This window comes from Netta rufina (assembly GCF_964035555.1).
Source record: "Netta rufina genome assembly, chromosome: 5".
Lineage (NCBI taxonomy): Eukaryota > Metazoa > Chordata > Aves > Anseriformes > Anatidae > Netta > Netta rufina.
Window position 1 is genome coordinate 42,004,852 of NC_140128.1, and position 18,293 is coordinate 42,023,144.

Here is an 18,293-nt window from a genome sequence, read left to right on the forward strand (position 1 = left end):
GTGTTGTAAAAAAAAAAAAATCCTAGTTCCTGCTGACCTTACTGGGAGCAGAATCAGAGTCTGAATTAGTGGATTTTAAAGAACAGAGCTGGATTCAGAGGTGAAAACTGAACTGCTCCTCTGTATCCTAAGAATATCAAACCCTAGCACAGCCCTAATACTTAGTGAGGATCTGTTCACTGGAAAAATCACTGAGGGAATAATGAGGGGGGAAGAACAAGAGAGGGAGGAAAAGGTGAGAAGAAAAGAGAAAGAGGGCAAGAGAGAGCAAAAAGGAAAAGGGGATTTGCTTTTGATGTCACAGTTCTATCAACTCATGCATTTTTCATGGATACCAACTAATTCTGAAATAATGCTGTGCTGACAGTCCAAGCACACACACACGCACACAAACAGCCATGCTCCCAAATATCATGATAGTGGCTTAGAAATAATAAGATTTACAAAAATTATAAACTCAAAACTTTTATTTTCCTTCTAATTTGTGAGCCTTTTGAGATCACATATTCAGGCTCTTCTCTCAAACGTGAGATTTAAAAATATAATTATTTGTAGGGGAAGCTGAGGCTCCAATTTAATCACATCTGCTGAAGAGCCAGAGCTTAAAACAAAGCTAAGGGTTGCAAAATCTCACTGTAATCATAAGAATTGCCAACACTAAATGTCATAACCGTGGCAAACTGTACGGTTTTGATGCAAACCTAAAATGTATGAAATGTTAGAGGCATTAAAAGTGCATTAGCTGGAGTTGCACTCGTGCCCTTTGGTAGAAATTAATTAAAAACTGAAAGTGAAGCCAACTGGCAACTGAAAATAAGTTGGGAGGACTCAGAGGTAACCTGTTTTGTAGTTCAACCTTCAGATTTTGTAAACTGAACTAGAAGGCAGCACTGGCATTTCTCGGTGCTTTTGATTAAGACCTGATCAGTTTTTAAACAAAGTAATTCACGAATTGGAGTGTAAACATTCTTCTAGGTTTTAGTCATCCGGGCTGCCGCAGTGCTGCTCGTTGCCCTCGCTTGCAGTGCTAATGAAAAACAACCTATGCACAGGTGCAGGAAACAGCACAGGATCTTTATTTGCCCGAGCACAATTTCAGGTTGTAACCCTGTACCTGGGTGTCAGCCTTCAGATACCAGTCACCTAAGCGGTCCTGTGGGGTTTTTACAACTCTGCAGTCGGTTTTCATGTACGCTCGGGACCTCGCAGCGCTGAGCTGCGCTGGACGTGGACCTCCTTCTGTGTTTTTACGTCTGTGAGCCGGCTGGCACTCCGCAGATCACCATTAGATTAACAGCCCGCTCTTAATCACCCACGGCACCCTGAGCGCGCCGGGCTAAGCCATAAGAAAAGCGGGGACAAATGAGCTGAGCGGCAGAACAATGTCCTGGCGCTGGCGATTCACCCGAGGGGGGGCAGCGAGGCAGCGGCGCGCAGGGCCCCGTCTGACATGTTCGCAACCTGGCCGAGGGCACAGCCCTGCCCTCGGGGCCGGCCCGGGCTGGGGGGAGCCCCTCGGACCCGCAGCCCGGCCCGTGGCGGGGGCAGCGAGCTCCGGTGCCCGGGTGCCGGTGCCCCGGGTGCCGCCGCCTCAGCGCAGCCCGGCCGGCCGGGCCTCCCCCCCCCTTCCCTCTCTCCCTCCCTCCCTGTGCGCGCCGCAGATCGCAGGCTGATAATTCGAAAATGGAGGATGAGCCCTCTCAGCCATTAATTAATAATGTAGCTCGCTGTCTTCCTGTGTGACACACGCTGGAAGGCACCGAGCGGCCAATAAAGATGTAGGGGAGAGAAGTGGAAGGCTCCTCCCCGCCGCTCTTCCTGATTGAGGGCTCGGCGAAGTAGATCAAAAACTTCCCGGGAGCCGGGCCGGGGGGGGGGCAGCGAGCAGGGACGAGCGGAGGGCGCCGCGTTTCGCACCCCGGGGCGGCTCGGGGCAGCACCAGGTAGGCGGCAGGGGGGCAGCGGAGCCCCGGGGTCCCCCGGAGCGGCGGGGATGGAGGGCGGGGAGCCCCCAGAGCCGGGGCTCGGACCCCGCTAGGGCAGCGGGCCGGCAGGAAGCGAAGGAGGGCGATGAGCGGCGGCGGCGGGCGGCAGGAGGAGGAGTGGAAGTTGGTGGCCGGGCCGGCGTGCGCGGCTCGGAGGCGGGGAAGGGGGGACCCGGGGGGGGGGGGGCGGCGGAGACAAAGCGCGGCGGCGGCGGCCGGGGCCGGGGTATCCCCGCGGCGAGCACGTTGTGTGCGGCCGGGGCCGGGGCCGCGGCCGCGGCCGCGGGCGGGGTGGGCCGGGGGGGCGCCGCCCCCGCCCGGCGCTCGGCGTCATGGCCCCATTGTGAGGCTGCGGGAGGAGGCGGGGGAGGAAGGAGCCGCCGCTCGCTCCCCGCGCAGTCCCAGGCAGGCAGCGGCGTGTCAGGCACACAAAAGGCTGCCGCCGCCCGAGCCCGCCGCGCTCCGCCGCTCCTTCCCCGGCCCCCCCGGGGGGAGGGACACGCCGGGCCCGCTCCCTCCTCCCCGGGCCGGGGGCGCCGCCGCCCGCCCGCACTCACTGCCCGCCTTCCCTCCGTCTGTTTTTTTTCTTTTTTTTTTTTTTTCTTCTTCTTCTTCTTCTCCCCCCCCCCTCCTCTCCGGTTCGAAGCGGGTCCCGGGGCAGGAAGGAGACGACGGAGCGGGGCGATGCCGCTGCTGCACCGCAAGCCCTTCGTGAGGGAGAAGCCCCCCGCCGACCTGCGGCCGGACGAGCGCGTCTTCCACTGCAGGGTCACCAACGAGATCTTCAGGGACTACGAGTAAGCCGCGGACACCCCCCCCACCCCCCACACCCCACGGCCTTTCCGCGGGGCAGGAGCGGTTGCAGCCCCCAACGGCTGACACCTGGGCGGGGAGGCGGGGGGAGGCGGCCGGGGGATTCCCCGGCAGCGCCGCGGGGAGCCCGGCGGGGCGGAGGGGAGGCGGCGGCGGCGGCTCGGGGAGAGGGGGGGGGGAGGCTGGCGCTGAGCCCGTGCCCCACCGAGGGGTGGGGGGAGAGGGCGGATCTCCCGGCCTGGGCAGGGGGAATCCCTGCCCGCCTTCCCCTGCTGGCGGGGGGATCCCGCCGGCCCCCTCCTCCTCCTCCTCCTGCTGCTGCTGCTGCCGCCGCCTCGGGGCAGGGGGCGCCGGCTGCCGCGCACCCCCGCGGGGAAGTGAAAGTTGCGGCGGGCGCTGCGAGCCCCGGCCCCGGCCCCTGCCCCGGCCCCGCCGCATGTGGCTAGGCCGGGACGCGCCGCCAACGGCCGCCGGGCCGGGCCCGGGCCGCACAACGGCGGCGGCCGCCCCTGCGTGCGGGGCCCGGCGGCCACCATCGCTGGGGGAGCTCCCGGCCGGCCCCCGGCCGCCGCGCTGAACCCCTCGTACCCGGCGGCCTCCCCCCCGCACCCCCCGCCGGGCCGGGCCGGGGTGTCAGAGCCGCCGCGCCGCCCATGGCCGCCCTCGCTCCGCCCTCCGCGGGCCCGGGAGCCGCTGCCCGGCCCGGCTGGAAGGGGCTCAGCCGGGCCGGGAGGGCCGCGGGGCGCTGCACCTGCACCTGTCCGCGGGGCGCAGAGCCCGGCCCGGCGCCCTCACAGCGCGGGGAGCGCCCGGGGCTGGAAGCTGGCCCCGGGAGGGACACCTGTCCCGTCACGGCCCCCTCTTTTTATTTTTTTTTTTTTATTTTTTTTTTTTTCCCGTTCGGTGAAAAAGCCCGGTGGAGATTGTGCAAGCGCCGTTAAGGCGGCGCGGTGGAGGGAAGGCAGGGGTAGTCCCTAAGTTAGTGTCAGGGACTTGAGTGCCTGCGAGAACAATGGACGGAAAGTACTGGGACGGCTCGCTAAGGCTGCTGCATGCGTGTCTCCGGACCCGCAGCCTCATCCAGCACCGTCCCCGCCTACAAAATACCCCAAATCCAAGCTCATTTGATATATATAATAATAATAATAAAAAAAAAAGATGTGTAGACTAATGAGATTTGTATCTGAAATACTTTTCATTCGCAGCATATGGAATGAGAGCACACCTAGATCTTTTTCATGTTTAGGCTTGTTTTTCCGACTCAAATACACTTCACCTAATAAAATCGTGAAGAAGTTGGATTAGGTAACTCCGGAGGGTAATGCCTTGCTGTTTCCTGGGCAATGCGCTGTGTGTGTGGGGGGAGAGGGGCGTTGAATGTTTCGTTGGGAATTTTCTGCCGAGTGTTTTCATTATAGGGCGTGTGAGGAGGTAACAAGCGAGAGCTGACAGCCTCCTGTTTCTGTAGGAATGGAGGCCCCCTCCCCCAGCTCCTAATATTTTGAAAGCTGCTTTTCTGGTTACAATTATTATCACATAATTAGATGACTCTTGTGTTTGTTGACACCTCTGAAATGTGCTTCAGGTATATATAGTTTTGAGTAAATTTTAGCATGAAAGGTATCTTTTTTTAAATCAGACTTATTTACACTGTGAGGATGTTGCCATTAAGAAAAAGCATGAAAGACCAAATTCCGTATGTAACCCAACTTCGTGAATTAAGGGATGAATTTAGGCTTGTGTTCACATAGGCTATCCCTACAAATGCCAGTGGGTGGTTAACTCAGAGGTCAGGGCTAGGATATGGTGTTTGGGAAAATACCGTTGCCTTTCCCACAGAAATTTCATCCCTGCTTGTTTTTTTCTCTTTCACTTTTATATTTTCCCTGGTATTCGGCACTTCTCTACCTTGGATCAAATTGGTGCTTTGATTGACAAGCTTAGTGTTTTTTACCTGGCATGTTCTTTTGGCACAACTGTATTTGTTTACACCACAAACAACCCGCAATAATCTAATCTGCTGAAGAACGTTGGGTCACCTTTTGGCAAGTTTTACAGATGCTGTTCCGTCCTCCTGGTTGCAGCTCTTCCTACTTGCAAAGCGATGCTTCAAATAGCTACTGTCCTCTGAGAGCACTTCCCTTTTCTTTGTCTAAACAAGGGCAATTAGGTTAATGATAGGGAGGGCCCACTTTTAAAAAAATGTATTAGTTCTTTCATGAAAGAAAACTGTTGTCCACATCAGTCCTTTCTGCATCTACTTTTGCCATAGTAACTGGATTTTTTTTTTTTTTTTTTGAAGGGGGAAATTTAAAGATTGCATAATCTGACTAGATCAAACAGGCTGTATCGATACGCATGGTAACCTGAATTCACCCCCACCTCCTCAAATACATATGTATGCTTTTAATTACTACAAACCACTAGCACTTAAGCTGTTTTTTTTAAGAGTACAAATTTAGAACATTGAAAAGCTTCTTTCATGCTCACAGCAGCACTAGCAGAGATGAGTACGAATCACACATTGTATTCTTCTCTCCATAAAAACTCATACTAATGCAAGGAGAATTTGGCAAGACTAGTGTTTCGTAAAGTGACTTTCCTGTTAAGAATGCATTTCCTTTCTGATCTGAAATACTATCACATAATTTTGTAATCCTTTAAAAGGGGGCACAGTGAGGTAGCAAAATTCAGTTGTACTTACGAGGAGCTAAGGGAACTGATGTTTTTAATGCTTAATTGCCATCCTGATTGGGGGTGGATCAGGGGATAAATCAACAAAAGAGTGTCTCGAGCTGGAAGCGTAGTAGATGGAAAAGCAAGTAAGGGGGCGCACGTTAAAACAGTGGGATGTAGTTGCCAGTCTTTTTCACCTCGCTTTGGAAACTATGGGAAGTGTTGCTCATGAAGACAGCCTCACTTATTTTTTCCCATTTAAGAGGCCATTGATTTAAAGAGAGGATTTCATAGAGCTAAGAGAGTAAAGTAGTAGAGAGACAGCGGAAGGAATGTTTCTCATTCTAAAAGATAGGGACTTAATGGGTGGAAGGAGTTTTGTATCTTCAAAACCTACTAAAATGTTACTTGTAGATTGGCCTGTGGGATTATAAGTAAAAGTAAGAAAGAGGTCTCTTTAAAAGTCTTTTTAAAGTATCCTTAGTTTAATTAGGTGGACTTTTCTATTTTGTTGAAGATAAGCCCATAAATTGGAAGTATGTTTCTTAGTGTGTAATTAATCTGTAAGCCTGAAGGAGTAAGTGTCTTTTTCTTACATTTTATTTGGTATGTTACTTTGTAGTATGTAGTGTTGGCCACTTCTGGAAACAGGTAGAGTACATTAACACCCCTGTTTGCCATGTACTGGATGGTAAAGTTCTTTTGTGAATATCCTGATACCATAGCCTATATAGATTACATGTTAGATTTAAAGGGCTTCATGATTAAAAATTATATTGTCTACAAATTAGCCATTAAATAGATTTTGTTTTTACTCTCTCTTAGATCTCACATAACTTTCTCCATTTTTACATTCTCCAGACTATAGTTCTTCTGTTTAAATGAGAACAAGCCCTCTCCTGACTTGTTTTTAATACATGCTTAAAAAAGTAAATAGAAATGAATGAAAGTAAATGGTTTGTAACAAGCACATGCTTGAAATACTAAAAATACAGTAGAACTTGAACTAACCAAGTATTGCCACTGAGTCTAAGTACAAGCTACCTATTGCTGCTAGGCTTGATTGATTTATTTCTTTCTTTTTCTCTGCTGACTGCACTTGCAATGGATATAAACTGCAAGTAATCTATTTCCACAATTATTTCCTTCTCCTAATGAACTGCCTCGTGTCAAATACTTACCAAGCAGCGGCACTAAACTGCTCAATGATTGCTGATCGCTTTGCAGTTTAGCTTACCTTGCGTGGCAAACTCTCTCTATAACATACATGTAAAAAAGATGTCCAGCTGAGAAGTCAGCATTAATTACTCAGTGGCCTGCAGCAGGGTGCAACATGGGCACCTTGGGCCTGATGGGGCCTCGTGGATGAGCTTTGAGCGCTTGCACGAGCCCTCGTGTCTCGTGAGAACCATGTTGTAGGCAGTTGCACGGGTCTTGGAGCAGTGAGAAAGCCCCACAGGCTGTAATCCCTAGATAAGGATGTCGATAAGGCTTTAGGTATGACGTGGCAGCAGATGCACTTGCTTTTGTGAATTTGAATCTAGCGTGGAATATGATCAAGTGTATGGCTGCTCTTTCCGGGAGGAGAAAGTACAGCGCTGCTGCTGGGCTGTTGTTTTGGTAGCTGCTGTGTGTGCGTGCTCTGGAAATCTTCTTGTGATAACCAAAACGTACCACAGAGACAGGGAAAGGAGGAGTGCGACAAATAAAATCTGCTGCCGTGCTGTTGTGATTTCTTTTTTTTCTTCCTCTCTCTCAAACTGAGTTAAAGTGAGATCATTAAAACATTGCAATAAAACTGTGTTAACAGACTAAGCCACAGATGGTTTTGATGTGCTCTGTGTAATGACTAGCTACAGACAAATAACGCCTTCAAAACTGAAAGCAAATTTTTTTTTTTGGTACAAATTTTTTCTTCCCTTTGACTTTACGGGGGAAAAATCCACACAAAACAAAAGAGGAAATGAGCTGCAATGAAACTAGATACACAAAGCATTGTATGCAAATGGAAAAATGTTTTCCTCAAATATGTTTCAGTTCAAGTAATCTTAGAATTTTGTGCTTGAGGTAATCATGGGAAAAGAGACTTCAGAAGGTGTTTTTTTTCTTGTGTGTGGATTTTTTTTTTTTTTTTTTAAAGAAGTTCAATGTTGCTGCTTTAAATAGCCCGAGTGCGCGGTGTCCCCTCACAGAGAGCAGCCCTTAAAGGCACCGTCAGCCTCTGGCTCTCCCTGCCTCTGTGTGCATGCTCTCTTTTCCTCAGTAATTTCTGAAAACTATGTGCTGATGGGTTTTTGAATAAGTCTTAGATGGCTTTTGTGCTTCCTGGCTGAAGGTAATTATTGGGTACCTCTTTGGTAAGTGAGAAACAGAAGTGTATGTAGAGAGACAGCAGTATGAAGACTTTAGTAAATATATAACTTCATCCACTGAAGTCAGCAAGGCTACTTCAAGGTATCACAAATTTCATATAGAGGTAGTAAAATGCAGGGCAGAAATAGACCTGAAGGAATTGTGTGCTGTTTATTTCATTGCCTTTTCTTAAAAATCTGTCAATTCCTCCTTATCTAACCTGTTTTTTAAATGTTTCAGTAACTGTTCTGTGCTTTATTGCTACTCATTTGTTTATTTTGTGTTAATACCTGTTTGGATCCAATCTGGTTGACAGCAGCAGACAGGCAGTGTTCTGTCCTATCCACAGACAGACTGACTGCCAGCCAGCCGTTCTTCATGTATTGAAGAACAATCCATCTCCTTTGAAGAACAATCCATCTCCTTCTCTCTCCTTTGTTCTCCATTTCTTGTTTAGAGTAGGCAAATTGAAGTTACTCATTATAACAGGTGTTGTCAGAAGTATGAGTTAGACACAAATGATACAAAAATTCTGTAACTTTGTAGTTGTTAGATATTATTCATATAATGTGTATTTCCTCTTCTGTCCTAATTCCCTTCTTGTCACAGCTGATGTTCTTCCTAGAGCATATTTCTCTCACTCAGAGGAATCCTCTGCTCTCACAGAAAGGATTATCTGAGCCAGGACCCTCTATTGTCCTTAATCTGGAATTTCCATTTTCATTTCCAAACGGTTATTGCTGCGTCTGTCCAGCTGCAGTGAATGTTATCATCAGTGTAACTGGTGCACGTTTGTCGGCTTGAGTTTGCAGGGAGCCTGCAATAAACTTGAAGTGTGAACTGTACAGCTCTTTAACCCCGTTAGGAGAAATGATTTGAGCAGTTCCATCCCTATAAAAATGGCAACACTGCACTGTGTAACTTTTCTTAAAGAAATGAAACTTCAGCGTAAGGGTCTCAAGTAGCATGCAACACTCTAGGTATTCTGTCTGCCTCGAAACAGCTATGTTAGACCGATACAAGGCAAAAACCCCCAAATTTGTCATGTTGCATACCTACAAATACTAGTCTGTTAAGAGTTGGAAAAGGCAAATAAATGCCTACACTGGGGCCACTGAAACGTTGTTCTGCTGTCAGATCACTGATTTGTAGTATGTGATATGTATTAACGTGGTTCTCTGAGTGGCTACCTTATCTATATCATCTAGAAAGTGTTTTAACAAATCACTGTGTTTCTGATACTTGTCAAAAATTGACAGCTATTGACTAATGAAAGCCCTTCTTTCTCGATCCCAGTGTAATAACCAGTAAGTAAGCAATAGCAACGCTGTAATTTTAGCATTAATTGGAAATACAGGGAAGGAAGAGAATCAATATTTGCTGATGGAACAAAGGAGGAGAAGAATCTGTATGGGAAAAAAACAGTTCAATGCTTTTTCTAAGAGCAGTACAAACAGTGAAGGAATAAAAACTATTTAGAGAAGTACTTGACATTATTTTTTTTTTTTTTACCACTCCATCTTTTCATTTGTGAGCTGGGGCACTCCAAATCTGAAACTTACTCAAGTTTCAACATGTTTGTGTGATCTTAAGGTTGTTCTGTGTTTATACAACTTTAGACCCTCCTCCTGCAAATATGTGAGGAAATGCAGGGGATGCAACAAGGCTATGACACATTAAACTGTGTGATTATTCTTGTGTGTAAGGCTACTTCATGTGAATGTGTTTACAGCACTTGTAGGTCTTGATGCTCTCTGGCTGCACTCTGTAGTGCGAGGAGACCTTGGTTTTACAGTAACAATTTACCCAGCCACTGCTTAAGAAGTGATAAATAACCTTTGGTTGTGTCTGCAACCTGTAGAGGAGTAGAGCTGTCTTTGAACTTCAAGCTCGAAAGAAAAAGTTGCTGCTGTGTTAATTGTGACCATGCTGAACATGATGTTAGAATGTAATTATTTTTTTTCTCTCTCTCCCCTCTTCCCCTTCTTTTCAGTGACTTTTTTGAACGCACCATCCTGTGTAACAGCCTCGTATGGAGTTGTGCTGTCACAGGTAAACCAGGACTCACATATCAGGAAGCACTGGAATCAGAGAAGAAAGCCAGACATAATCTACAAAGTTTTCCAGAGGCACTCATCATTCCAGTTCTCTACTTGGCCACGCTTACCCATCGCTCACGACTTCATGAGATCTGTGATGAAATCTTTGCTTATGTCAAGGACCGGTATTTTGTTGGTGAAATGGTGGAAGTAGTTAGAAATAATGGTGCAAGGTAAGTGTGTGTGTGTGTACTTAAATATATATATTTGTGTTTCATTTGGGTTGGTGTGCACCCTTTTGTGTACTTTTAAACCAAAAATCAGGAAAATAAACTTCATAAAACATAACAGAAATCAGGTGTGATACTTAAGTTAGCGATACTGTTACTGCTCCTAACTGTTTTAATTAAGAGTAGGATTGTATTGCTGGGCTTGGTTTCTCATTCCTCAGCATAGAAGTAGCTGTGGGGGCAGGAGGGTTCTCTTGGGTCTTGACGCAGCAGTCTTTCAGTCCCAGTGGTGGATTTGCAAAGGAATGGCAGTCTCTTGGCTCATCTGTGGAAAAAAGGTGGGCTGCTCCTAGACTGAGATCTAATTAGGAACTAGGGGAAGCTATAAGTTAGAATTCATATGGAAGTTTTGATGAAATCATCCAGATACAATTAATCAAGTGGTGTACTGTGTACCCAGAGTGGCTAAACTATAGCAAACTTAAAGAATTGATTAGAGTTGGGTTTTTGATTTCTAGGTGGTAACTAAAATTGGAAGTATATTCTCAGAAAAGTTACGAATTAACTGTAAAATATTTGTAGTAGGAGATTATCTGCAATTCTGCTTCCCTCAGGGTTAATGCTATACTTGCACTGATTTATATATTGTAAGCATTTTTATTGTTATCTTAAACTGATAAAATTTGGAAGAGCTTCAGATGCTTTTTCATATCATCAGTACATATGCTCTGTAGTATAAGTAAGTTGTCTTACAACGCCTAGCTAGCCTGAGTCTTTCTTTAAGCAACTTCTGGGAGAGGATTAGAAAAGGTCTTTGTTTAGTCTAAATGAGTCTGCAGTTTCTTGTAACTGAGATATAAAATGGAAAGACTTAAACGTGCTTAACTTGGAAATACCTGCAGAATGTGTATTAAAGCCTTTGTGGGTTCATCTGTTCTTGTTTGGCCAGGAGGAAGATGCCAGTTTACAGTGCAGAGCAGACAGGGTGCAACCTGGGCAATATGGGCTTCATAATAACCTTGTACATACTGGGTGGTAGGAGTGGGCTGATTCAGTGTGGTCATCGGAGAGTGTCTCTGTTCAGTATGGGTTTTCTTAGTGGCTGATCCAGATCTTGTTAAAGGCAAATCTTGTACTACATTGGGAAGAGAAATCTGTGTTGCAGGAGATAATTTGTAAGGAAATTTGTATGGGTACGTACTTGATGGGATGGGACTTAATATAAAATCTTTCTATCTCTTCCCTGTTCTATTCCTTTCAACCAGTCTCAGTCTGCAAAACCTAGACAAGAACACCTTTGATAGAGTTGTTGCTTCCAGTATAGAAAACCTAAACCCAAAGTCTGTTTATCTTTCTCATCTTATGCTTGTATAGTGAATAAACCCATGTCACCCTTAGCACTGTACTAATTTTGCTTTGTGAATAAGATTTTATTTTACCAGGAACCTGAATATTAGGAAATGTAAGTGTAGCTCGGCTGTTAGTTTTCAATAGCATAATACAATGCTTTTGTTTCCCATCTTTGAAGATACTGTCAATTTCCAAACTATTAATGAAAAGAGTGCTTCAGAATATCAAACTCTTTTTTCCAAGAACAACTTTCTCATCTTTAATTGCTTTTCTAAACTCTTAGTTAAAATACGCCTGTGTATCTTTGCTTTTTAAAACTTACGTGAAAAGTAGGCTTATGTGCCATAAATACAAATCTTTCTTGTTTATTCATCTTACGAAATTCAGAACCTGTTTCACTTTTCCTTGCGCACCATCATGAATCATGTTTTAAGTTTGTCCTAACAAAATGGCTTCTACTTACCATCTGGGCTGAATTCTGTTCAGATAAAGTTGTGATATCAGTCTATCTCATGAAGATAAAGCTATCTTTATTTTTTCTAGCAGCCTTTCTATTCAGTCTCCTTGGTTATTCAAAATTGTGTGGAGATGCATATCTAACAACATTGTGTTTATGTTCTAGTTTCACAGAACGATTTATTAATAAGGCCTAAGCTAGATTTCTTCAGCCTTTGGCGTAGGCTAGATAATCATTCAAAATACTGGAGATTCAGATGAAATCTATTTCCATCAAAAACTAACCTGCTAGAAATTGTATGCTTTAAACTGCACGAGTGTGAAGTGTTTCTGTTGAAATGAAGAATGAAAAATTATCCATAGCTGACTGTATGCCACGGATATTCTAGCCAAATGTATAGTAGGGAGCTACTTCAGGTCTTTAATACTAAATTCAGGAAACAGTGCAAATAACATGGTACTGCAGAGGGATTTTTATGTTTGGAGATAAATAATTAAAGAATACAAAGTGGGAGGAGGTGAGACATAGTTATTCTTCTGCCCAGTTAGCAGTTGACTTTGACCTGTATTTTGAAGGACTGTGTTGGGGCTTAAGTATACCAACTCATTACTCGTAAATAGCACTGCTGTTCAGCACTGATTGGTGTGTTTGTTGTGACTAGCTGCATTTTTGTGATAGTTTCTCACAAAAATGGTCACAGTCCATCTACAGTGAAGCAGCATCAGACCAACAGAGTTGGGCAGATCGTGAGAACTCATTTTTCATAGTGTTGTAAACTGTTACACTGCATTTAGGTATGAATCTTTCTGCACAAAGATTGTTTATTACCTGAGCTCCATGCATCATTTAATGTGAAACTAATACCATGATGCTCATGTAACCAAGGGTAAATAATGGCTGCTCAAGCAATTTAAGTATTAATATTTTATAATTCTTAACTTTGCACGTTTAATATTCTTGTAGGATGGATTACTGTGATGTGATTTTCTAGATGTTGAACAAAATTAATGGACGGGAACCCAAAGATGAGAAGAGTTAGTGTTTTGGCTTAATGTACATATTTTTTATTTTGAGTACAAGAAGCAGTCTATAGGACTGTAAGGAATGGACAGGTGATCTGGAAGGGTAAGAAGACAGGTGCTTTGTCCAGAAGGTAGGCAGAAAGCAACTTTGGAGACTTGTGTTTTTTGTCTTCTACCTGCGTGTTCTGGTTCTTAGAGAATCTTGTGCCCCAGTGACATTTCTGGTCCCTTTCAGGCTCTTACAGTTTCTAGCCTTCTGTTGCACTGCTCCATTTTGAATTTGTCTGCTTCTGCCTTGTTGCTGAGGTCTGGTAGGAGGAACTTGGGGAGTTTGTTAGATATTTTGTCCTTCCTGTTATTTTGGTATGTCTGGTGCCTCAACGGTCCTTATTGACCAGAACAATAAATAGCAGAGAGAGCCCCATGCCCCGAGTCCAATGGTGTGGTGTGGTCAGGCAGTCAGTGTAAGTGATGCGTGCAACTTGGTAATCTGGTAGAAGCCACAAGGAGGCAATTCTCTTTGCTCTTTAACTCTTTAAATGATGACGTATAGATTAAAAATGGCTAGTATGTGTTCAGCTTTCCTGGTGAAACGTGGGCTGACTTTCCTCCAAAGTGGCAGCTGTGCCATGCTTTAAAAAGGAGGTGCTCAGATTCAAAGGTAAAGAACTGTAGGAGTTGTGTAACATTTTCCTACTATTCCTTTCCTAAAATACTTTTTTTTGAAATACCAGTCAGAAAATATCATATAGACTGAAATTTTCAAATTAAGTGCAAGTTTTTTGAGTTGCCAATGCATTGAAAACAGCTGTCGCTAAACACTGTTAACTTAAAATGTCAAATTACTGTTTATGGAAATAATTTTATTGATAACGACATGGAAATTCTCTATTTTATTGAGAGGGAAGGGTAACAGTAATATTTCACGTTAACCATTGTCCCTTAAGATTTAAAATAAGCAGTTAATGTTTTAGCTCACACTATTGAAGCAGAAGGATAAACGTTGATCACGTCACTGGAATTGCTTCCTATTGCACATCAGAACTGGAGCTTAAGACCCATATGTACTAGTCTGTCTTTTCTGTTTTTCCACAGAAAATGGCATATCTTGCAGCAATCTGTTCATCTGTTGTTGTCTTAGTACTGTCTTGTATTATTAGTGCTTAAAATTTGTTAAAGTGATTTACAGTATTTTAGAATCTGAAGTCAGTTATCTGTGGTATGGGAAGCCTACCTGAAATAACATAGCTGAATACCTTAGTAGGCAGAATAGCAACCAAATAAAACCTACAGTTGTGTGATTCTCTCAGCTGTAGGACCTGTTTTTTTCTGCTTGAGGTCAGCAGTGCTTTTTTTTTTAATTTGTCAGAGGAAAAACTAGATTTAAAGCATGTGTAAACAACCAGATGTGATTTATCATCAGTGTTCTGAGATTTAATAGTATTAAAAGAAATAATGGCTTTCTTTATTAGGGTAAACAGGTGAGCAGCGTGATAATTAGTTAACTAATCTGTAAGCTTGCAGTCTGGCTGGAGCAGTAAAAAGATCTGAGATTTGAGGTTGGACTAGTTTATGAACTCTTTGATTACACCCCTCCCTTGCCCCCCCCCCCCCCCCCCCCCCCCAAAAAAAAAAAAAAAAAAGCTTAGGGGATGATGCCCTCCCTTCGCTGCTGGGGTTGAGGGACAACCAGTTGTTGTCCAGCAGTTAGTAAGGAACCTAATTAAAAAGTTGACCACCTGCAGACCTAAATAGGTTGCTTAGAGGTAGTGAATAAGAAGGGAAAAAAAAGAAAAAACACAACAACATATAGAATGTGAAAAATATAAAAAAGGGAATGCATTTTTTCACTTAATGTGACCACTAGATGACACCACTGCAGAAGAGTAATTGCTTGGTGTCTGTAAGCATGCCGTACCAGAATGCTTTAAGAGATTGCGTTCATTTTACAAATACTACAGTTTACAGAACTAGTAGATGTTCTCTGCTAGGAAGATTGAGCTATAGGCTGATATACAGTCTCTGCTCTGAATGATCTGGTGTTGGCCACTGCTAAACTACAGGAAATGTAGATAATCATGGAACAACCTTGTCTGCAGTGAAAATTTTTAAACTCATTGATTGTTTGGCTCATGTCCTAATGCTTTGGGCCTGTTCATCATGGGTTAACCACTGCGTTCAGACAGTTAAAAACTTGCATACTGTTTTCTTCTCCGTAAGTCTTAACTGGGATGCACGGTAGCATGTTGCCAACATTACTATGCCTACTCGATATGGGTTAGCATGGTAGAAGGTGATTATAACTAACTTTCTAACTTTTTCATTTGACCTGACAACTGGCTATTATACGTAGTTATATAAATAATTGACTGCTGAGAGCTAGGACAAGTTGATAAGCCCACCAAGAAGTAAAAGGCAAAGTGCCTTCCAAAACCTTCAGGTTGTAATGAGTTACCTGAATTTAATTCAATTTCTAGTCCACTGATATGTTTTCTATTTCGATATATAGTTTTCAAAGCTGGCTGGATGCAGAGGCACTGGAGTTAATGTCTATAGAATCAGAAAGTTATAGTGCATTTCTGTATTGGAAAGGTTTTAGAGACTTCTGCATACAATGAAAATTTCCTGCTTGATTACAAAAGCTGAATTTGAGTTCCAGTAGCAAAGTTAATGTGAAGATTATGAAATAGCTGCTCTCCAGTACTGTCAAATATGCTTGCTTATTCATAAAGCAAATATAGTTTGTATATTTCCAGCATTGCCATCTAAGGATCACTCAACTTCTGGACTGGAAAAATCATGTTTAAAGAATTCACTTTTTGTTGCCCTTAAGTCCTTTGGCATATAAATATCTTTATATTTGTTGACTAATAAAAATATTTGTAGTTGACTAATGGAAGCTGAGATGATGATATGTGGGAGAGAACCTGCAACTCATTTCTTACAAGTTATCAAAAGGGTGTTAAAACTACTTTTGGTGCCAGTTTCTGTTAGTTCTCATTTCTGTGCATACTCCCTACTAATATAACTGTATAAATTTTAAGGTATGGGTTTTGGTTGTTTTTTCGTTTTTATTTTTTAATCAGTGCAATATTGTGAAGCAAGTGTTGGGCAGGCAAAGTGGTTGCTGTATTAGAAAAAACACTTTTGATTCTGGTATTTGAAACACTAGCTTTACTTTCATTTAGGGGTCTGTTTTTAAAAAAAAGTGATTTTCCTTTTGCTCCTGACTTATTGTTGTTTATGTTAAATGTAGGCATCAAAGTATTCCTCCCCCCAACTCCCTCTGCCCCAGTTTGAAACAGAGCTTTGCATCTAAGAAATAAATGTCCTGTATTCAAAGGGATTTTTTGTCCATTTATTGTAACATGTTCAAGAGGTACCTTTATTACTCACCTAGGCCTTCAAGAGTGGTCTCAATTTTTTGACTTGAGATGGGGACATAGAGTGTCAGACCATTATTTGTATCGCAGCAACATGTAGTATCAACTAGATCAAAAGCTGTTGTGCAGAACACTTGGTGGGCAGTAAGAAATGGTCTGTCTCCTATCGATCTCATAACTGCAAACCTTCGTTTCACTTAAAAGCTTACTGAGCATTTGGGAAGAACTTCGAATAAATGAAGCTGCATATAGCCGCAGGATCAAGTTTTAAGCTTGACATCCTCTGCCTCTTACTGGCCAGCTACCTACGGGAATGCAGCTTTTCTTTCTCCTTGTGTTCTTCCACTGCTTCAGCAGAATTGAGTGGAAATACCTGCTTGTTCCTGAAGTAATAATGGCTTGTGTACATGCCTTTGAGTTCAGAAAAAAACCTAATTCTCATCAGATCCTTTGGTGAGCCACTGAAAGTAGCTGATGAAATGCACCTACCCAGCTCTTCATGTTGGATTGTTTTTTATTTTTTGTCAGTTAAGTGAATTCAATTTAATGGCAATTAATAAATTATACTGAATGCCAGAGCTACAAAAAGCAAGCACCACGGTAAGTATGTGGCTGGAAGGTGTAATGGCAAGGGAAGAGTTCCCTCTTTTGGCAGAGTCAAAGTGTTAAGTCATCTCTGCATTTCCTGGAGCAGTAGTCAGAGGCTGAAGATGCAATTTGGTTTTGTATACCTTCAGTCAGCCACATCCTTACCATTCTTCTGGGAATGACAAGGTTCAGTCCTACCCTAAAGTTTTCTGCTAGTCGTGTCAAGCTGCTCTTCAAAATACATCCCAGAATAATTCTTCAGAGAGACTGATGGAGTTTTGCTTCTGGAGTAACCATGCCTTGTGCCACAGGCTCCAGTAGGTATCTCTTGCCTGTTGTGCCTTTATAGGCACCAAATATCTGTCTCAGTGTCAGAACAATATGACTACAGAGCAGTTTATATGGAATTCAAAAAATACAATACAATTTTGTAGCTGTACAGCTTTAAGTGCACATCATGGAGCAGATCATCCTGGAAGCTATGCTGAGGCATATGGAAAATAAGGAGGTGATTGACAGCCAACGTGACTTCACTAAGGGTGAGTCGTGTGTGACAAATTCAGGAGCCTTCTATGATGGGGTTTCCAACACTAGTGGATAAAGGAAGACCAACTGATGTCATCTACCTGGCCTTGTCAAGTACTTTGCATGCTGTCTCGCATGATATATGCCTCTCTAATATAGAGAGAAGTGGGTTTGACAGATGGACCACTCAGTGGATAAGGAATTGGCTGGATGGTTGCAATCAAAGAGTTGCAGTCAATGGCTCCAAGTGGACACCAGTGATGAGTGGCATTTCTCAGGGGTTGGTGTTGTGACTTTGTTGGCTGTATGGACAGTGGGATCAAGTGTACCTTCAGTAAGTTTTCTGTGAACACCAAGCTGTGTGGTGCAGTTGACACATGGGAGGGAAGGGATACCATCCAGAGGGACCTTGACAGACTTGAGAGCTGGGCCTGGGTGAGCCTTATGAGGTTCAACAAGACCAGGCACAAGGCTCTGCACGTGAATCAGGGCAATCCCAAGCACAAATAAAGGCTGAGCAGAGAATGGATTGAGAACTGCCCTGAGGAGAAGGACCTGGGGTGTTAGTTGATGAGAAACTCGATATGAGCTGTCAGTGTGTGCTTACAGCCCAGAAAGCCAACCATATCCTGAGATGCATCAAAAAAGTGTGGCTAGTAGGTTGAGGGAGGGGATTTTCCCCCTCTACTCTGCTCTTGTGAGAGCCAACCTGGTGTACTGTCTTCTGGGGCCCCAGCATATGGACCTGTTGGAGTGAGCCTGCAGGAAGGCCTCGAAGATGATCAGAGGGCTGGGGCACCTCCCCTATGAACAGCAGCTGAGGGAGTGGGGGTTGTTCAGCCTGGAGAAGAGAAGGCTCTGGGGATGCCTTAT

The 18,293-nt window shown here is 44.2% G+C and overlaps 1 protein-coding gene across 3 annotated transcripts in view; it reads left to right on the top strand.

Annotated features, from left to right (window-relative positions):
* The first annotated feature begins 1,798 nt into the window (after positions 1–1,798).
* Positions 1,799–18,293, top strand: part of BAZ1A (bromodomain adjacent to zinc finger domain 1A) — a 61,337-nt gene continuing 44,842 nt past the window's right edge. For 2 of the 3 annotated variants that reach the window (XM_084287743.1, XM_084287745.1), the window contains exons 1-3: positions 1,799–1,943; positions 2,632–2,782; positions 9,820–10,098. In XM_084287743.1, the coding sequence (XP_084143869.1) occupies positions 2,670–2,782; positions 9,820–10,098 (392 nt within the window). In that variant the 5' untranslated portion in view covers positions 1,799–1,943; positions 2,632–2,669. Of the gene's footprint in view, positions 1,944–2,342; positions 2,783–9,819; positions 10,099–18,293 lie in introns of those variants that run through there. The other variant, XM_084287744.1, reaches the window with a different exon arrangement.